At 39.9% G+C, this 22,125-nt stretch overlaps 1 protein-coding gene across 2 annotated transcripts; it reads right to left on the bottom strand.

Annotated features, from left to right (window-relative positions):
* Positions 1 to 1,986: 1,986 nt before the first annotated feature.
* Positions 1,987 to 21,587, bottom strand: phf20a (PHD finger protein 20, a). 2 transcript variants are annotated; one of them, XM_088338472.1, is made up of 17 exons: positions 21,440 to 21,587; positions 19,133 to 19,239; positions 16,696 to 16,867; positions 15,887 to 15,971; positions 15,729 to 15,805; positions 15,137 to 15,653; positions 13,913 to 13,963; positions 13,559 to 13,828; positions 12,858 to 13,046; positions 12,543 to 12,638; positions 11,816 to 11,971; positions 10,373 to 10,545; positions 10,182 to 10,281; positions 9,517 to 9,712; positions 7,771 to 8,206; positions 5,602 to 5,782; positions 1,987 to 2,981 (listed from the first exon to the last, which is right to left on the bottom strand). In XM_088338472.1, exons 2-17 carry the CDS (start codon positions 19,213 to 19,215, stop codon positions 2,839 to 2,841), a joined length of 2,925 nt encoding a protein of 974 aa, XP_088194598.1. In that variant the 5' UTR covers positions 19,216 to 19,239; positions 21,440 to 21,587; the 3' UTR covers positions 1,987 to 2,838. The 2 variants fall into 2 exon arrangements, with proteins under 2 accessions (XP_088194598.1, XP_088194599.1); XM_088338473.1 differs by lacking the exon at positions 11,816 to 11,971.
* Between the last annotated feature and the right edge of the window lie 538 nt (positions 21,588 to 22,125).

Genomic DNA, 22,125 nt, shown 5'->3' with positions numbered 1-22,125 from the left:
GCTCCCGTCTGTTCCGTATCCTGTAGCGATCCCTGATCTAAGCCCCGTATCCGGTATCCTGCTCATTATCGATCCCGTCTGTCCAGTATCTTGTATCAATCCCTGATCCAAGCCCCGTTATTCCGTATCCTGTGTCCGGTATCGATCCCGTCTGTCCCGTCCACACCTGTATCCTGCTCGTCTGTCCCTGACTTCCCGATCGTCTCCGGCTACTTGACCCGTTCTGTCTATCGACCACGCTCCGATCTCCCGCTCCGGGCTACTTGACCCATTTTTGCACATCAACCACGCTCCGATCTCCCGCTCTGGCTACTTGACCTGTATTTGCACATCGACCACGCTTCGATCGCCCGTCCCGGCTACTCCACTCGTTCTGTATTCTGACCACGCCCCGATCTCGTGGGCTTCCTGTTTCTCCTGCCCAGCGATTGCCTTCTCCGCTTCCGCAATAAAGCTTGTTGTAAAACGTTACGCGTTTGGGTCTACCCTCTGTTCTGGCTCTGACACCTATGGGTTTTTGAAATCCTTCAAACTTCTTAAATTAAAATGTAATTCCAAGGATTAAAAAGTGCACGGGTTTGGGTGGAGAGCTTGTAAATTCTTTGAATTGTTGCCATATATCTTAACATGTTTGCTTAAAAATGGCGCTGACACCGGTCTCTGGTAGTTTCGCTTTGCCATTGCATTCTTCCCTTGTGATTAATTGCAGCTGGCATTAGTTTTGTTTGGCATTGTCCTATCCTAAGTCTCATCGCCCCCTACAGGCCAGGATATGCTACACCTAAACAGCGTGATGGTATCATTTAGTCTGTGCAGCTCGTTGAGACTTGACTTGACAATACTAAATACAGAGGTGGGTAGTAAAGTCACATTTACTCCGTTACATTTACTTGAGTAAGTTGTGGGACATTTTGCTCTTTTGGAAGTACTTTTAAATCAGTGTTTTTTTTTTACTTTTAGATCTGTGAAGAAGTAGTGTACTCTTACCCTGCTGCATTAGCCTACATTGAAGTCGTTACTTAAATCATTTCCACATAAGCACACGTCCGTCATTCGCGAACAAACTGGCTTAATCATCATAGTATATTTGCTGTTGCACTGAAGTCAATATTTTTCTCATCAGTTTTAATTAACAACTTGTGTGATTTTCTGAGATTAGGAGTTGCATGTAGTTGACATAATGTTGCTTAGTATAACAAAAAAGTTCAAAGTGACATCTTGTGGTAGACAAAAAAATGTGCAGCTTTAATTTAGTTAGTGGAGTTATGTTTTCGAAATTCGTTCAATTTGTGCATATTACATTGTTACTGGTAATACGCCGCTCGAGACAAGACTTCGTAAACTTAGACGTAAATATTTTCTGGACTGTGCGGAACACAATTTGATTACATTTATCCCCAATTAGTCTCGTCAGCTCATGTGTATGCGCTTGGATCCGCCTCACTAAAAGACACGAGTGTCATGTTTGTCCTCCAACAGAAAACCATAAGTAATATATATATATATATATATATATATATATATATATATATAATTTTCCAGCCCCATCCTTTTTAATTTCCAAACTTCAAAGTTCCAGGGAGCCATTAAGGTGCTAGATACACATGCGGCTCAAGGGCCGCAGATTGCTGACCTCTGGCTTCCTCATTTTCAATCGGATTATATAACCCACCACAGCTATGATGAAATCACATCAGCTATGCACGCAATCTGTTCTATAGTGATTGTTTGTACCCCCTCCTCACGCTCTTTTTAAAGCGCCAGTGTTGTCGACAAGCATGATTGATCGCCATGCACTTAGGAATTAAAATCTGACATTTTCCAACTGTGCCAGTTTTTGGAATTAAAACGGCCGCCTCAGAATCTTGATCGGATTGCGCAAGAGGGCCAGACGGATAAGAAAACATGTTACATTATTCAGATGGGATGCAATTTCAATTTGTGTCGTCAGCTGAGCAAATACAATAAAAACATCCCAGGAAAGAGTGATGGTTTATTATTTTATTTACCAGCACAACTGTTTGCACTGTTTCAACATTTTCCCTGCTCTATGCCAAACAGTAATGTAGCGTAGGTCATTTGCGTTTCAGGAAAGAAAAGCACATGGACATTTTTACAACGTACTCTAAACAGACAGACGGAACAAAAACTATCTGTTTTTCTCATGGGCAGAAGTACAAGATCCACATGTTTTCAGTGAGCCATTAGATGCAGCAATAATGTATAGTGAAGATACAGTTTTGTAACTATGGATATTACACGGAAAGTATGACAAAGATGAAAGACAAAAATCATGAGGCTGACAGTTTCAGAAAAAAATGCCAATGACAGACGAAAAAAATTACTTCACAGTGCAGAAGCAAACCAAAAATCCAGAGACTTTGTCAAGACTGGTTGTAAAGTGCCTTCACGTACTGAGTGTCTTTGAGGGATCCAACCTTTTGTTGAAAAAGTGTCAAAACGTACGACTTTAGGACAAACACAGATTTCAACATGTTCAAAAATAGTTGACAAAACGTAACCGCAAGCTGGATATAAAGGTTGCACGGAGATTACAAGCCACCTCTAGCTGGACAGGCATACAAAGGCATCAACGTTATGACGCGAAACGGTTGCGTTATCTGCTTCAGAGGACTTTCTCCTGCATTTATGAGGTTACTTCTTGTGTTTAATCCTGATTTGAAATGCCGACTTTTCCATACGAGGATGTCAGTGGCTGTAGTATCTGAATGCACCACATAGAAGCCTTAAAGAAAGGAGAAACAGCAGCAGCAGACGTCAGGTGAGAGTCCTGCCGAGCTCGTTGGGATTCCAAACACAACTTGTTGTGTGGCGCCCTCATGTGGAGCCGAGCAGGGCGAGCTGATGCACCTTCCCCAGTTGAGACATCAGTCGCTTCATGCGCTGTTTAAGCTGAGGCAGGCGGGCTAGCGGGTCTGGGGGCTCGAGTTCCCCCGTGTAGTCCAACCAGCTCTCCAGCACTGTGGAGAAACCATAAGCCAAGGTTAGGGAAACAAATCTCGGGCCCTTTCGTCTTTTTTTTTGCAGCAGGTTTGAGTTGTACACGAAACTCATTGATTTGTGAGGAGAGTAGGGTCTAACGCAGGGGTCGGGAACCTATGGCTCGCGAGCCAGATGTGGCTCTTTTGATGATAACATCTGGCTCGCAGATTTGGGTTTAAAAAAAATATCGTTTGCTTAAATGCATCCATCGATTTTCTATTGATCATGTCTTGTGCAGAGTTGCAGGTGCACGAGCGATTGTCTATTTTAATTGGATGATAATACCCTATGTTGGCCGTTACTGGGGGCACAGGTACACGCCCCCTTTTGCGTCCATTGGCACTTGGCCGTTGGTCATTAGCTCAAAGCTAACTCTTCGACGGAGAAGATGGCGAAACGAAAAAAAGATGATGAATATCGTACATTTCAGGACGAATAGATCGAAGAATTTGCCTTTGTGAATAGGTATGCCTAATTTGCAATGACAAAATTGCATCGATGAAACAGTCGAATGTTAAGCGGCACTTCGACACACGCCATGCCTCCTTTGCACGGTCTGCTTTTGCACAGCAATGTGCGCTGGTTGTCAAGAGGAATGGTGCTCAGCCGTTTTACGGCTTGCCTCAACGAAATACGGATTTTTCTTGAAATGAAAGGCAACGAGCATCCTGAGGTAGCGAAAATTGAGTGGCTCCTCAAGTTTTATTATCTTGTGGATATTACCGAACATCTAAACCAGCTCAACGTTAAAGTGCAAGGCGTTGGAAATACAGTGTTATTCCTTCAAGACGCTGTGTTTGCTTTTGAAAACAAGCTGGAGCTCTTCATCAAGGATTTTGAAACAGGTCGCTTACTACATTTCGAAAAACAGAGTCTACAGAGGCATACACAACAAGTGAGCCCACTCAAAACATCTCCACCAGCTAGCTGGCTTCACATCCGGTCTCCTCCAGTTGTTCAAAGAGCGCTTTGGAGAATTTCGTGAGCACTGTGGTCTTATTAAGTTCACCACCCATCCAAACGAGTGTTCAGTGAACACAGCCGACCTGAGTTGCATTCCTGATGTCTCCCTAGTAGATTTTGAAGCAGAAGTGGCTGACCTGAAGGCCTCAGAGATGAGGATGAGCAAGTTCAAACCACTGAATGAAGAATTGGAAAGAATTGCACGACAGAAAGCGGAGTTGGCGAGCAAGAACATGAGGACAGAAATGGACAAACTTCAACCCAAAGACGAGCTGATTCTCAAAGCTTGGAACGCGCTTCCAGTCACATACCACACACTGAGGCGTGTGAGTATTGGTGTATTGACAATGTTTGGATCGACGTATTCATGTGAGCAGTCATTTTCACATCTCAAAAACATCAAGTCCAACCTACGATCACGTTTAACGGATGAAGGCCTCAATGCCTGCATGAAGCTTAAACTCACCAAGTACCAACCAGACTACAAAACCATCAGCAAATCCATGCAGCACCAGAAGACGCATTAATGGTGAGTATTATAACATCATTATTTAAAATAATAAATTAAGACGCTTGTTATGCTCACATTTAATTGAATTCAGTCTTAAAATATATTATATGGCTCTCACTGAAACACATTTCCAAAAATTATGCTTTTATGGCTCTCTGAGTCAAAAAGGTTCCCGACCCCTGGTCTAACGCAACACAAAGAAACGCGGATTGCGATTACTTTCCTCAGTAACGAGTACTAACTCTGTCATTACTACGTGATGCATTATTCCGCTTATTACTAAATACAGAGCCTGAATTTCAGTATCCTCTGATTGCTAAGTAGTTCTGTGTCACTCATCGATCCAAAGTACAACTGAACACCGTAATGGTGGCGCTGACTCAAGGACAGAGTACAAGGTCGCTGAAATATTGCTCATCGAAAGATTCTCCCAACAAAGCAAAAATTACAACTATAAAAAATAGTGAAATCAACAGGTCAGCCTATTTATGCATATTTAGTTGTGTGTCACTAATAGTGATTTTAGGCAGTGCCTAGAGGGTTGGGGGGCTAATACAGGAACAACAAACCAACAAGATATCAACATGAGCAGAGAAATTAAGATAAAAGTGTGCTGAATTTTGCAATCCACCATGCCTGGAGAAAAGACCCCGTGTCGGACAGTACCCAGAATTGGGAGCTGTTTGAATTTGTTTGAAGCCCATAGACAAAATTGAAATGAGTGTCTTGGAAAGTTTTTAAGAGCAAATATGAAGGGGTTCACTTCAACAGGTTGGGGTACACGTTTCCTCTAGTATTATACGTTTTAAAAGCAGTTTTGGCGGTCACCAAGAACAACGAGCTACTTTTTGGTGGCAGTAATATGGGGGTTAATCTAATTACGTATTAAATGAACTAGCAACTAATAACCATTTTTCCGTAACACACCCAAAACTGAGAGTCAAATCATACTTTTTGCCCTAAGCTTCGGACGGCATTAGCTAAATACCGTCGGTTTCTATCCTTGCTATACAGTCATTTCACTTTGGGATCCTCATCTAAAAATCGATTCATGTCGTATCTCAGGAGTCCACCGAAATATATTTTCTTTCCTGCAGCACACTAAAGTAGACGCAACTGCTTACCATCCAACTCCCGCTCAATGGAGTCCATCCTGTGCGAGACCTCGTCTTGAACCGCATCGATGTGATCCAGCAGGTTGAGCTGCCACTGTTGCTGCTGCTTGCAGTTATCTGCAGCCTCTTCTGGCTGACTCCAAACCTCCCTCTTTATTTCAAAGTCAGGCCAGCAGCCTTTGGAGATAGCCTAAGGGATTGTTTTTTTTTGTAGGGGGCACACAAACAAACAAACAAAAAGGGTTATTTTGTTGTGTCATTATAGAATATAATATTTCACACTAAACCATACAAAACAACAAATTTTATTCAAATTGTCTAGCGCGCACCATTGTGGCGTGCGCCCTGTGTGTGATATAATGCAACAGATGTAGCTGAGGACACCATGAGGCTGTGTGGGAAGTGTGTGTCTCACCTCTACAGGGTGAGGTGTGAGTGTGTGTATATAAGGATAGGTTTAATCTGCAGTGCTTAAAGCTAAATTCAAATTTATGGGTGACGTCCAATGTTTTTGTGAGATCACATTTCCAACTAAATGAGTATTCTATGCATCTCCTGTGTGTATGCGACAAGTGTCCCGCTTGTTCCGAAGAGGACACGCGACATCACACGCAATGCGTTCATTGTTTGCGGAAGTACTCATGGATGCTAATGCCGTAGCGTATCTTGCAATTTGAAAGTTATTGTGCTAACAGAGGCAGAACGGAGTTGTCCTCCTAAAACTCCACCCTCCATTGAATGCTTTCCATGTTTTCGTCCGCCACAGTGAGTTGATTTCTACGCTGTGCGGAACAACATGGAAACCGCAAAAGAATTTAAGAATAATTAATTGATTGTTCGCATATAGAGGAAGCCGAAAAACTAAGAAGTTTTTATCCATGTGTTTTAGTTTGTAATAAATACTTAAATAAACCACAAGCAAACTCAGCTTTGCTCCTGCTGCATTTTTAAATATGCAACCGCGCCTGGTGTATGTTCTAAAAACAAAACTCGACCCAGCTACGGAGACCGCACCTTTTAGTAAAGTGCGCCCTATGGTTGTGAAAATATGGAGATGTTAAAAAAAAAATCTTAATATTTTGCTTTCTCTGCTCTTTCAGTCCAAATGGTTCTCAAAACCTGGCCTAGTAATGTACGTAACGTAACGTAATAGCCATAAAGTATTAAATTTGAAATGTAGTCTAAAGCCCTAATCACAAACCGCAAAGGGAATTTTGCGCCGCCGCCTTTGCCTGCAGAACGTTTTCAGCTGCACCATTTTTTGTTTTGCTCAGAGTAGTTTATGTCATGCGTTTTTAGTTTGTCTAACCATTTAAGACGCTTATTCAGAAGACGAGCACATATTTAATACTGCTCTGATGGAAAATACAAATGACAGCCGAGTCACGTAAAATGTAGTGTAAGCCCTACATTTCCAAAGCACAGGGACCAATTTGTATTTGCTTGTCAGCGTTCCTCAAGGATTAAAGAAAACTTCAGAAACCTGATATTGACGCTGATGATACAGAAAGAACTGTGGCATTTTTTTTTGCTGTTCAGTTCTGATGTATAAATTGAGGACTTGATTTGCGTGTGAAAAGGCTGAAATATCGTAAGTGCGTGGTAAATATTGAGTAAAGTACCATCAAACCTCCCATTTTGCTCCCGCTTTGAATTTTATAGCTAATGTTTGCAAAAACATGGACTAATTTCTCAATAAGAGTGTAATAAATGTTTCCAGACGTCACTGCAGTGTTTTGCATTAAGAGCGCATGCGTTGTGAAAATGAGCAGCTAGCCAATTTCATCAGCACAGGTACGAAAAAGATAAAATGCACTGTATTTAAGCTGCTGTGTTTAAAATGTAGCAAAAACGTAGTAGCTAGTAGTCCGGATTTATGGTATATAGTGCAAGTGGTATAGAGAGAAAGAAAAAAAAAATTGACATTTTGCTTTCATGGCTTTTTGAATCAAAAAGGTTCCAGACCCCTGGCCATGTCACTTATATAATCATTAACCATTAAAATTAAATATAATCTTGAATAATTCAAATTAAAACGAAATCTTAAGGGAGTCCTTCACTGCCAATGTAATTCTATTTCTACATTTGTGAGAAAACTAAACCGTGCAGGTCGGAATTTAACTTTTAAGCCAAAATTTACATTTGAATTTAACAAGATCCTGATTGCAAAGAACAAACCTTGCTACTTTTGCTGACCGATCTAGGGTTGTCTGTCTCTAGCAAGCCGCCGAGACGCTGCTCGCGCTCCAGCAGCTCTTCAGTACTCCTCATGCCGTCCTCCAGCTCTGATCCCTGTCGGGTCTCTACAACCAACCTCTGCTCCACTGCTGGGTAGTAAGCCCTTGGTTTTTGGTAGCAGTGTTCGCTAGTGATGTATGAGTCCTGGAAGGATGGGAACGGGGATGGCGAGCAGGACGAGGAAGAGGTTGCCGTTGCCCGGCTCAGCTTCTCCAGGGCGTTGGACATTAAAATCTCGCCTCGACTCATGTCCTCATCAGGGGTGACAGGAGAGGGGGCCGCAGTGCTTCCTCGGTAGGAGTCTGCACTGGTTGGTTTCCTAGCGACTGTCTTCCAAGGTTGGTGCCACAACTTCAGGTCAGGATGCGTGTTGTTTCTAGAGATTAAAAAAATAAATAAAATACAGTAATGTCTGAGGAATAGGGGTGGGCGATTCCTGGGAATTTTGGTATCGATTCGATCCAAGTAAACACATGGTAGTATCGAACAATATAGATACTTTTTGCTTGGAAATGTCATGATCCTTAAATACTCAAATTGGTTTTAATTACGAGTAACACAGCACAAAGATAGAGATTTAAAAAAGTTTTTTTATTTGAAAACTATATTGCAAACTTCAATAGTAAACAAATAGAAGTGTTTGTATTATAACTTGTTGAGAACAAGCTAAGTGTCAACTAAAAAAAGTACTGTAATTTCACGACCATGAGGCACACATAAAAGTTCCAGATATCCAGAGACGCCTAAAATTCACAGGAGATCGCATACTAATTGCATTTAGTTGGAAATGTGAAATATTGGATTTCACCCAAAATTCGGGATTGCACATTAAGCTCTTCAGTGTTAACGGCAGCCTCATTGTGTCCTCAGCTACGTCGCCAGTTTACACACACAAGGTGCGCCACAAAATTTGAAGAAAAATTTAAAGACTTCCGTGCGCCTAATGGTCGAGAAAATACAATATAAAAATGTCAATTAGAGAAGCAAAATACCTTCCATTACACAGTAGTTTTAAAATAAGTCAGTAATGCCAATAAAGTGTGAATTGTCACTCACTGGCTCTATTAAATTGTGACAACGGATTTACAGGTTTCTGTTCAGGAACATGTAACATTTTTTATATTCCTGGTTGCAGCTCTTTGCTCTCTGCAGGGCGAGCATGTTTTCATGTGTTGATGTAAATTTGTGGTGTTGCCACAGTACTAGACCACTTCACAACACAAATTACACCAGGCATTGTCCTTTTTCTGTAGTTGGAAAAAAACTCCACACTGCGCTTCTCGTTTGCCCGTCACTTTTAGGTTCTGGTAGCGAAAGGTGCATAGATTGGGTCCCCTCTACTGGCTGGCAGACATGATGCAGCAGCAGGCCAGGAAGGGAAAGGTGCTAAAAGTGTGCTTGTCAGTCAAACATTCAGGCATAAACATAAGAGCGGCTGAGGGCGCTGGGTGAGGAAAAAGAATGGCTGCGCAATCTACACAGTGAAACGCCGGTTTGAGGAAATTAAGCATCAAGTATCAATTCCAGGACAATAGTAGCGATACGATCCAAAAAAAACCTGCTTAGTATCGATAATATCAATATTTTGTTAGGTCTGCCCACCCCTACTGAGTGACTATTACTCATTGAGGGGAACACCTTCAGTCAGTTTTAATTATTTCAGAAGAAAATAACGGCAGTACTCACTGTAAAATGTTCATCTTTAACTGCAATCCATTTAGAATCTCTACCACATGGTGCACATCTCCAAGCAGCTGATGTGTGGTGGTGATCTTCTTTGCATTTTGATGAGAGTAGTTTTCTTCCAAAAAGGACAGGCCGTGCATGTGGCCATTGCTCAACCATTCACGGTCATACCAATAGCGCTGACTCTGCCTTTGGCCTGAATAATAGATTTATAAAGTCATGTTTAATTGTATACTACAGCCTGTTGGTTTTTTTTCAGTATCTTGCCGTGACCTCGATACATCAAATAATTTTGCTCATTTCAATTATTCATATTGTTAATATGATTCTTGAAATAAAATTCCAATTATTATTGAAATCATTTTTACATTTTAATAGAAAGCAAAATGTTCATTTTATGCATTATTTTCTCTAGTTAATTCTACAAATCCAATAGAAAAATAATACATACAACAAGTAAAAAATATCTGCAGATTAAAATAGTTATCAAAATAATTTCCATTTTTCAATCCCTACAAGGATCAAAATGAGTAGAATGAAAATAATTGTAAGAAATGCAAAAAGATCAGTCTGTGAAAAGGAACATTTCACTTTTCAGTCATTTTACAAAGGTATTTTCAGTGTCCTTCATGCATAATTAGCAAAAGCTCAAAAGGTCTTCTTACCAGGAGGGTCTCGGCAAATATAACAAGCGTATCTATCAGGAACATTGTCTTCCAGCAAGCCCATGCATATTCCATGCTGCCAGGATAAACAGTCTTCACACTGAAAAGATCAGGGAAAAAAAAACAACACAATGAAACCCCCCTCAAAGGAAAATCATAATGAGCTTATTACGCTTATTCCAAACCATCACCTGGATCATAAAATCCTTCTCCTCTTCCACTTCGCAGATGCATCGTATGATCTCTTGGTCGTTGCCATCAGCACCACAGTCCACACTCAAAGGGGGTGTGCTCACATCCAAACCGTAGTCCTCGTCACTCCACCCGCAGCTGTCAGTGGACCAGTCACTTAAACTGTCATCGTCTACAGAAAAATAAAAAGTGGGATTTTATCGACAAAAATTTCATTTTCATTCTCCTAACTTTTTATCCAAAATGACCGCAGCAACGATTGGTCGATGTTGATAAAAAGCGATAATAGAAATAGTTAATGATTAATTTTATTGTCGAATATTGTTGCCAGACACGTTTTTTTCCTACAGAGAGGCATCTCTACAAGAATATAATCTCTGGTGAGAGTCGCGCATTTGCATCATCAAATTGTGTCTTTGTTTGGAGCTGTACAATAACATACAGACATGGCGGCGTCAAAATCCACTATGCGTACCAGAACTCAAGTTTTGAAGCATTTTAGCCATGATACGGCAAATTAAAAGACTACATGCAGTTTCCAGAGCAGACCATTCATATCATGGCGTTATATTGGTGATGCATGAACATTTAAAAAGCATGCCTGACAGTTGAACGAAAAAGAGTCTGACCCGTCTCGGTAAGATTTAAGTAACCTTCAAGCCAATACGGTTTCGATGCATTGTACACATTATACATGTATATTTTGCGAAACAGAGCTTGAGCGTTACCCCAGACTGTGCCACAAACTTATTTTAAATTAACTGCTGGCAGTCTAAAGAACAAATGTCAGTTGTTAAAATGTTAAAAACTACATACGTCAGCTGTTAAAACAGCTTGAAATCAAACTGTTGAGAATCTTTAAGCACTTTTATCACAGACTTTGTAGTTGACCATTCGATGTATTTCACAAAACACACTTGTTTTACTCACCGTTTTACTGCTGCACATGTGCCTCTTCTTGGTTTACAGGGCCAACAAAGGTTTACTGATTTTAATGTATTATTGATTTGCCCATTTTTAAAAAATGACAGGTTTGTTTAGGGATTTATGTCTCTACTGACCGAGCAATTTTTTTTCGATGCATGCGCATGTTCAATAAAAGATACATTTTTCAATGTATTGATTTTCTTGTGTTTTAAGTCATTTGGCACATAACTAAATCAATTTCCTGCTCCACATAAGAAAAAAACAAATCAATTTCCTGCTACATATAAGAATAATAATTATCCTATTATTCAACTAATTGTTTCGATAGTCTGTGCCTAGTCAACGATTGAACGGTCGTTAGTTGCAGCCCTATTAATATATAAAATCAGTTGTCATGCATTTATCCTGAGCAGGGGAGGAGAGAAAGGCAAGAAAAAACTCACACACTGCACAAAGAAGCACAAAAAGCTCTGTAGAAAATGAAGTGCCATTCATCATACACACAAGATACCCACCATCCACATTTATCTGCACCGAGTTGCTCTGTCCAGGCCTGCAGTGGTAGGCCTCACGCTTGTAATTGTGTGAGGGGGTATATTTGAATGGCTTTTTCAATTTGGGTGGTGGGCACAGTACTGAGAAGTCAATATTCTCCTCAATATCCGTGCAGTCTGTTAATACACGGAAGGAGGGGGGAGAGCAGATCAAGTTGGAACATTGATTTCATTTGACACACGTCCATTAGGGGGAAACAAACATTTTTGGCGACCAATTAAAAAAATCATACAGGAAACAGTTTCGAGAAATATCGTATTCAAGTTTGGATTTCCTAAGACAGTCCTGTACAGTGGTATTAAAAAGTATCATTCTAAACCTTTAAGAATTCCTCACTGAGCCTGGCTTTGCTGACTCTTAATATAAACTTGTACCGTTATAATACCATAGCAATATGGTAATAGTCATTTCCAAAATAGCCAAGATACTGGTAACCTTTCAAACTAATCAGTAGCAAAAATATAGTGCTTTGCTTCAAAAAGGCTGGCGAGCCATGGCATGGTGAGTCCGGTAACATGTAACTTATGCCCATAAGCCACACATGGATGGAGATGCTCAGCTACAACGCAGACAGGACATAAAGGATGTCACGCTTCCCAGCCAAGCCGCTTCCACGTACATGACAGTAAATGCACATGCAAAGCAGCACTATGCAAATGGACCTTGACACACAGATTGCATGCCTACCAGACTGGGCCTTCTTCTTTTTCTTCCTCTTCTTGAGCTTAATGCGAAGGAAGTCTTTTTGTTTGGGCTTTGCTTTTGGTCCATCTTTAACTGGACCTGGAAAGATAACATGATTTAATACTTTGATGCATCGATATTTCAAGTGTTACGTTGGTATAGAAAATTTTCTAAGCAATTACTGTCCATTTTCTCCACAAAAAGGTAGAAAAGTAGGTTTTCCCTCAAAGTTTAATTTATTTTCCAGAATACCTCAGAGTATAACAAACAATAGCACTCCAAACACTGAAACTAAGATACCAGGAAATATTTACTGACCTATGTCAAAGTTAAAATGATCAGCATCTTTATCCTGCTGCTGGCATCCGTTCCTGTCCAGCTGGTTCTCCTTGCTTTTCTCCCTTAATAGCGCCCTCTGCTGGCTGTGCGTACCGATTGAAGATGGGGCGGAAGTGCGTCTGCCTGCAGCCTTAACTTCACCCCTGGCTGCAGCAGCATTGACTGTGTCTGCACAATAATGGAAGGAATTGGGCGATTAAGACTATTAGTACGTAGGCATAGCAAAATGATGCACTCCAGTGTCTCCCATACATAGAAAGATACTGCCGGGTTGCCAGCATTTAATTGGTCCAGCCAGAGTCTTAAAACTTGTCTTAAAAAAAGAAAAGAAAAGGAAATACATACAAATGCAAAGTTGATCAATATAACATTTCGATTTCAAATTATATAAGTGATCGAACGAACGCCATGATATGTATTAGGGTTACGCATCACTCTCAGTGACGCATTTTCCAAGATGAACATTTTTCAACACTTTTCAACATTTGCTCTAAAAATGCACCTGTCCATGCATTTAAATCTAAAATGTAGAAAATTCCGTGGACCTGGACCGGACGCTCTTAGACGGTCCACCAATCAAGGTCTCACAAAATACTATGGGAATAACGGACTTGTACACATTTGTGTTTTAAATAATCAAACAAAAACTCAATTATAGGACATAAAAGTGCATAACTCACTCATAGAAGTTGAAATGGTTCGCCTTCTCTTTGGCCCGTCCAAAGTGGCACAAGTAGCCTGTTTTTCTGCAGACCTGTTGTGGTTGCTCCTGGTGGGGCTGCACACGGCCTCCAAGGGCTGCTCCTCGCCATGGTAATATTTCATATGGTAATGCAACAGCTTGGCCTTTCGGAAGGACTTGGTGCAGCCTGGTGCGCTACATTTGAATGGGTTGTGGTCGAGGTTGATGGAAAGCACAGGGGGAGGTTGATTTTTGATCACCCTGTATACTGCATTGTGGGAAAAGCACAAGTTCCATAAATGTAAGCCAGTAAAACAAAATCAATAATTCAAAAATCAAAGGAACAACTTACATGGTTCTCTGCTAAATCTGTTAGGGTTATGGAAACCCTGCTTCCGCACAGCTGTTAAAAAAAAGGTCATGTTAGCCTCAAAACATTGCGTTAGGGCTCAATTTGATTCTAGTTTAAACAATAAAACCCTACTGAACACTCACATATTCACATTTCAAATGTATTAAAATATAAAGTCTTGTGAAAATGCTCCGACAAGAATAATTGAGTTGCAATTACTTTTGAATAAGCGGAACACTCATAGCCAACAAATGACAATCATAAAAAAACAGAAGCTATAAGCTGCACCCATTACTTTGGTAAGGAAAAATATTTTTTTGTACATAAACCAGCAACAGCAGACTATTTGCTGAAGGCCCCAATATAAATTTAATAAGAAAATTACACAGAACGAGTTCAATATTTTGGCAATATACTTTAAGTTCTTTCCAAACAGTAACATGGCAGTAACACAGCACTAACTGGGCGTGAAGTCCACGTAGATAAAAAGGCTAAGATGACATTAAAATAATTAGGGTACCTTCTGGCGGTCATTTTTTTTTGCCGTTTCTTTAGGGATGAGCATGGTTTTGGCCCCCTGTTGATAAGTACCTGCTTATAGTCCAATTTTCATGTCACCAAAGACCCCAATTCACAAGTTGGTTAAATATTTGCTTATTCATGAGCTGCAGCTTAAGTAATTGAAATTAAACTTTCAGATTTAAACCCTTAATCCGACAATTTTGAATTTTTTCTAAATTTCTTATGAGGTGTGGGGCCTAGTTTGAAGTGTCCTTAAAAAGTTGAAAGTTCAAAGTGTTAACAATGCTCAGCTTTGTCCAAGGAGCCCTTGTACTTTATTTTTCATTGCACCTATCAGCTTTTATCTTAGTTTTATCAGAGATGTTCGTGTCAGAACCTATTGTGTTCAAGGTGTGTGTGTGTGTGGGGGGGGGGGGTGCTGGAGAGTAACGGCATGCTCACTCCCATAGTTTTCTTAAACATCTAGTTCTCAGTGTAGCATGAAAAAGGTGAAAGTAAGAATATATTTGCTTCTGACAAGAGTCCAAACTTCCAACAAAAACCCCAAGATGACAAAAGGGTTTATTCAAGCGCTTCTAAGAAATACACAAACTTGCACGCGCATCATAAATAAGCTGAAGCTGCAATGATGACACAACCCAGAAGATGGTGACGTATAGTCACAAATTGTGTAAAGCTCCTTTAACAACTTGACAGACTTACGTTTGACAGGCTGCTGCGGCGGTTGATGGCAGTCAGGCTGCGAGCTCTCCGATTTGATGTTTGGCTTCTGCTCCGAATCTTCAATGGGTTGATCTGTCATCTGCTGATCGGACAACTCAGCATACGGCTTGGCCGTGTATGGCTGTGCCGAGTTCTCCATTTCAACTTCCTCCTCTTCTTTTTTCACATCCCCGTTTTGGTGACATTTTTCGCCGTGGTCGCCGTTGGCAATCGGGCTGCCGTCTTCGGCATTATCGAGCGTCTTCTCCGATTGCTCCTCTGACTGTTTCAGAGCAGGCGAGGTCTCCATTTTACCGTTGGCTATCTTGTTTTTCCCGTTCACTATCCTATCTTCCCGTACATCTCCTTCACTGTTGCTGTCATTCTCCTGGTCAGAAGTGCTGCGCCTTGCACGCTTGTTTCTGGGCTCGCCGTTTACTTGAGGTCTTCGGTCTTTGCGGTTTGGGACCCTCCTTACCATGTTTCCGTCGGAATTCCGGGACCTTCCTGAGCCCCTCTATTTGAGTATAAACAAAACGACTAGTGAAAAAAAAAATACATTACACGTTTTTGGGGATTATTCAACACATACCTCTTTAATAAAAGGTTTCACGTGTATTCCCTTTACAGTCTGGATGACGCCATCATAAAACTTCACAGTGTAAGATACTAAGAATTGAGGACAAACAGAACTTAAAAAAATTGTTAAGATTGGTTTTATAACAATACAACCATTTGGGGTTTCCCTACCATCTTTATTGACCGAGATAACTTTAGCAGGATAGAAACGGCAATCAGACCAGCTTGCCAGGACCTTATCGTTCACCTGAAAGCCCTAAAAAAAGAAAAGAAAAAAAGAAAGCTATCAAACACGGTAAGATTAGACTTGATGCTCATGATTTCATCCATGAGCAAATTTCTGGAAGAACAAGGCTTGCTATTTAGTTTTTGATCAATTGTGGATCTTCAGAAGCCATTTTTGAAATAGATAAACAATGCACTTTTTTACTTATTCAACGTTCACATTATTTACCTTCTTGTTTCCCAACACAGAAGAGCAACAATACCCTCGTATTAGGGCTGAGCGTAGATGGCTCGAAATAAAAATCTCCACTTTATTAGTCATTATATTTTGGAAACAATCTTTAACAAAACATTAATTTCAACCCAATAACCTTTTATAAAAACTTTTCTTACAAAAGCATCCTATGAAAAAAGTTGAAACCATTACCAATTAGAAACCAGTTTCAACCTAAACAATTAAAAAAACAGGTTTTCATAGCTTCAGCATAACCACAATGAAGTAGTTGGCAAATTTTGTAAACACGCGTTAAAGGATTTCTATCAATTCTGCAATCGCTTTTAATTATCAGCACAATTACTAAGATAATCAAATCCCCCCCTTAATATCATAATCGCGCAAATTCTCATATTGACCATTTTTAGCAAAGAATCGAAATAATGGAATCAATTTTATTTACTCCTCATCTCTACACTATATTTTGCCAAACATTTCATCAGCCAGAGACGACCAAAACAAAAACAGGTCTTCGTCTTACAGGCACAGGAGCGTCGTCCTGCAAGCCTTGCCGCCTCAGTTGGACACGCTCGACTGGTCTTAGGTAAGGACTTGTCCACTCAAACCACTCATCATAACGATGACTCCACTGGCGATAATGAATCAGTACTTTCTCATCGTCGTAATCAATCTTCTCAATGTTAGCAACATACCTGAAGAACAATAAAAGACAGTATAAGAAAAAAAAAGGAAAAGAAAAAAAAAACAAGGTGGAGTCAAGATAACTTACAAGAAGGATTTGCATCCAATAGAAAACAAAATAATTTTTATCCAAGTTGTAGTCCAAGTATACTACTCAGTTTGCAACAGTTTGTCATTGAGCAATAAGTAGACACCAACACAAGCCATTTGGCATCAATTAAGTTCAGATGTCGGTTAGACACAGGGGTGGGTAGAGTAGCCAAACATTTTACTTAAGTTCAAGTAATGTTACTTCAGAATAATATGACTCAAGCAAATTTTAAAAGTATTCATCCAAATAATTACTTGAGTAGAAGTGAAAAAAAAAAAATCCGGTACCGAGTAACTGTAGCAACGTCATATTTATTTGTTTTTTTAAACAACCATTCAATCAGATAAACAAAATCCATCCAATCAACAATAAACTACATTTAACTTAAAATTGATTAAAATAATCAAGGTAAATACAAGTACTAAGTTAATAAACAAAATTATAATTGCATAAATCAAATTAAAAAAGGAAGTGCAAGTATGACATTTAAAACACAAGTACTTTTTTAACAGGCCCTGAAGTTTGTAGGCAGAACAAAAAGCTAGCCAATCAGTCAGCACCCCAAAATTTTGGAGGAGCCACATGGACACAACTTCCCAATTTTTCAAGTCATTTTATTAAAAAAAAATTAATAAAAAGAAGAAAAATAAGAAATGTGCACCTTTGCTGGACAAAATGGTAAAGTCTAATGCTACACTATGAAGGTAAGAGTAAATAAAATCACATTAATACAATTTAAGTTTGATTGCTGTGGAGTCATTTCTATCTTTCTACTTATGCGCTCCATGGCCAATCACAGACCCGTCGGTTTGCTGTAAAACAGCCACTTGCTTGTTATGTGACGCTGCTCCTGTAAAAGGGGCGTGGTTTGAGCCACACAGACTCTCACCTGAGACAAAAAAAGCAAGCAAAGGAATCTGAGTCGGAAAAATACATGGGTATTTACGTTACTTAGGAACGGCTTTAATGTAACATAATGCAGCGCAGTAAGAGTAAAGTTTCTTCGCAAAACTACTCAGGTAAAAGTAAAAAGTATAGTTATTCAAAAATACTCCCAGAAGTACAAAAAGTCCCAAAACGTACTCAAGTAAATGCATCTCGTTACTACCCACCTCTGATTAGACATCACTATTCTCGATAGCCTGTGGGTGATAAAATAAGACTGGCTTACTATGTACTGAGAAAAACCCTGAAAATGGTGGGTCATGTGAACGGTCTCTGAGCCAGTGAACTTTGACTAGTTGTGAAAGTTTGTTGGCCAAGTGCTCTCAAATAGAAGCAGATGATCTAATGCATTATTTTGTTTTGTTCAGGTGTAAAGTTCTCATTAGATTTGTAAATAGATTTTAATTATCAAAGGCAACTATTGGCAATAGTGGCTTTATTTTGGACAAACATTTGCAATAGTGTCTGAAAAAGTTCTGTTTTTACTCATTTTTATTTATTTAAAAACAGAGGTAGACAAAAAAATTCACATAAGGACAACAAAAATAATCTAATAGATCCCCTTTCAGTAGAAAATACCCGCCCCAACCACACCAGATAACTTTAAAATGATTTGAGATTTGTACCCTTTAAATCATTTATCCCCTATGTATTTCAACCTCCAAAATATCTTGCACATTACCTGTTCCTTACTTGGAGTTACAAATTTTTAATAATGCAATTTTTTCCTTGTTTAGGGAAAGTTAACCTAGTGGATTTTTTAACAATAATGTATGGAACCCCAGTTGTACAAATACCTGATATTAATCAATATTCTGTTCGAATATGACTTGGAAGCAAATTTCCAACTCGTTATCCATCTCAGCGGGGGTACATTTTATTTATTGAAAATGACACAGCCAATTAGGGTACCCATTATCAAACAAAGATGTGATTGGTTCTCACTCGAGGCCCATACAACTGCTATGCCATTTTCAAAATGGCCACCCGAAGATGGATGAAAAAGATGAACCTTTCTGAATAATAACCACAAACGAAAAGCATCAATCAGATCAAAGAAAAATAAGTACTTTGACTTTAAATCAAAACACTGCACAGTTTATTGTACAGGCACTGTTTAGCTCCCCACAGCATACCTGATGAGACTACAACAAAGTCATTTCCCAGAAAAGGAAGAAAATAAAGTGAAAGTGATAGGACGTTTCCATGATGGCAAAGCATGAATGAGGCCATGACTCACCAGTTTTTGAGGCTATCTCTGGCCTCAAGCTGAGCTCCCACCTCAAATGTTATCCCTCTTCTGTTAGGGGGCGTCTTACTCATACTGCCCACATCAAGGCTGTCTTCCTGTACACACATACAAACACACCCATTATGGTACTGGTCAAAAACTATCCTAGTACCTAGGGCTGCAACAAACCATTATTTTGATATCCGATTAATCAGCGGATTATTTTGGTAATTACATGAAATTGATTTTTGCAATTAATTCTGATTTTTAAAAACAGAAGACTAATTCAAGTTAACAACACAGAAAAAAACAGTATTTTTTTTTAAAATGGCCAGTATAATAAGCAAATGTGGTAACAATATTTTTTCATACATCCTAGCCCTACTCCGGAGAAAAAAAAAAAATCAGTCTGCATCCAAAACCTAACTTCAAAACTTTGTATAAACCTCCCAAAATGCCCTTTCAAAAAGCATTGAAAATGTCATTTATTTCTCATGCTTGGAAGAAATGAAATTTTCTATGAAAAAATAACTGGTCCAAAGGCTTCATAGGTGCTTTTCAGGGAGATACTTGGTGCTCAAGGGTAGAACCCTGGCGTCCCCTCTTACCAACATCATGTATAATACGCAAGTGTGACCCAAGGTTTTGTTTAGACATTGGTAAATGGTTTACTTTGATTCAAAAATATAAAAAGTCTTCTATAGTAGCAGGCGTTAAAAATGGCCAAAATATTTACTGATGAGAAACTGTAATTTGGTAGCTCATAAATCCCAAAAGACCATCTGCTGTCATCCCCATTAGTGTGAACGAGTCTGCTCTAGGTCCCTTTTCTCACATGGTTAGTCTGTGCCTTGTCATAATTGTATATCATTTCTATTTTTAATTATTTTGTTTTTAATCATTGTGTATGTCTGTGTATGAAGTGTTCCGGGCTGTTGGTTGGGGAAAACGGAGGTGATTTTATTGTACAGTGAATGTTTTTATACAGCACTTTGAGTGACAAAGCATCGGCTGAAAAGTGCTTTACAAATAAATCGGACTTGATTAAACAGCCATCACGTAAATTAGACAATTAGGGTATCAAGTGATCGGTAACCTCTCCTAGTAGTACTGACTAACAGGAATTTACCACAAAAACTGCATCACTACTAAAATTTTCCAACTGAGCATCCCCTGCACGGGTAAAAGAGAGGACAATGACGAAGCACACGCATATTGGAAGATGATGCATGGGGAAAATATACAAGCTGGTGAGCCAGGCCCCTAAAATGGCAAATGAGATGAGCTATCAATGTTAAAATTCAGATTCAGGATCCCCCTTCACATGAATAATGCAATAATACTGATCCTCTCTCATCTCTCTAAGACACGATTGCACAATCATGACGCAACCACAATATTCCACGCTATTAAATAAACCAGCAATGCTATAAAACTCTCTTACTTGGTCCCACTGGGCGTGTTAAAGGGCGCTCTCCATTCCGGATACATTGACGCTTCTCGGCCCACGTGCTTTGAACACGTCGGCCGATCCCGCGTTCAGACACAATGGGAGACAACGTGGTAACGGTTCCGGTTCGAGGCCGGCACAGTCTGGCGCCGATTGTCGGTGAACATTTACGCTACACTTGGAAAGTGAATAACTACAAACACGGCCATTGAAGCGGGTGTTGTTTAATGGTTAGATCAAGGACATTAGAACAACAAGGCAGACAGGAAACGATTTTTTTTTTTTGCGGGAGGAGGTGGTTATGCACAATTGAGACCATTTTGGATAAGTATATCGATCTTGTTCGATTATAGGTTTTTTCTTAACACTTGTATTGTAATGTTATGGACCACGACTTGATACTTTATTCCATTATAGTGTTTTATAACCGGTAGGCGTAGCGCGAAAACATCTTTGCCTACGTCACGATTGACAAAGACCCGCATTGGTGGAGAGTATCTCATGTGGGCGGGACGAGTGATTCTGATTAGCCGGGCGGTTGTCTGTCAAGCTAGCGCGCAGGGGCCTCACGGTAGGCCTTCTCTTCTCCATACTTTTCACGGCGGCGGCGTGGGAACACAAAGCATTTAACTTCCCCAACTACGACACCACAAACCCCGCCTAGAAGCCACAAGCGGGGTGCGGGATAATAAAAACCGATAAAGAGGCAAAAAGACACCGACTGCAGTTTCAACAAATGCCACCTTGTCGACTTAGTCACATTTGTTATGAACTCAAAAAGCCGACATGCGGCACCGCGCCAGCTACGATGTTGAGGGTCTTTTTCGGCGAAAATGTACCTCAAAATGTGACAAAACGCTCCCTACCTGTTCCCCAGTCAGCGTTAGTCCGGTTGGGTGTCAAAAACGAGGAGAAAAATATTTTCGGTAACACGCACTGCCGCCTCCGCCTGTCTGCCTCACGAATCACGCAGTTGTATTTCTTAGTTGCTTTCCACGCCGGCGCGGGCTGCGTGAAACATTCTGCGCATGCGCGGACAACGGTCCCTCGCGTCATAGAATTATTATAATTTTTTTAAATGTCAGATTCTTTAATTTATTGCACATATCTACTTCATGCTTTTCAGTGAATATATTAAATGAACCTTTGTATTTACATTAAAAAATATATATTCCCATACTCACCAACACTACCGTTTTACGTGTTAGAGTGATCTCCCAACGCTTTTCTCCTCTTTAAACGCATACCGATTAAAAAAAAACTACCGATTTTTCAACAAAAGCTCAATCTTGACTCAAGACTAGTATTTAAGTCTATTGCAGCATTATTTTGAAGCGTGACTAATAAGTCTTTGTGCGTGAATAAGTTGCTCCAACAATACCAGTACATCTCTGTTTTAGTAAAAGTTTGTAACTTCCAGGTTTAAATAAGTGTTTTTTCTTTAAATATTTTAGAGAAAGATTGTGTTTTTGCGTGTAAAAATAGAGAGCACAATAAAGGCTATCGTTTCTTTAATGTCAAAAGGTGGATATTTATGGAAGCTCAAGAGGGC

This window comes from Urocampus carinirostris, chromosome 6 (assembly GCF_059441175.1).
Source record: "Urocampus carinirostris isolate Australia breed hairy pipefish chromosome 6, RoL_Ucar_1.0, whole genome shotgun sequence".
Lineage (NCBI taxonomy): Eukaryota > Metazoa > Chordata > Actinopteri > Syngnathiformes > Syngnathidae > Urocampus > Urocampus carinirostris.
Note: the sequence above shows the minus strand (reverse complement) of the source record. Positions and strands in the feature narration are given on the sequence as shown.

Coding starts and splice junctions, on each gene's coding strand:
- phf20a (XM_088338472.1), bottom strand. CDS start 19,215: ATGAGTAAGACGCCCCCTAACAGAAGAGGGATAACATTTGAGGTGGGA. Junction 15,806..15,886: donor TATCTCGGTCAATAAAGATG/GTAGGGAAACCC, acceptor CTCAATTCTTAG/TATCTTACACTGTGAAGTTT. Junction 10,282..10,372: donor AGAAGGATTTTATGATCCAG/GTGATGGTTTGG, acceptor TGATCTTTTCAG/TGTGAAGACTGTTTATCCTG.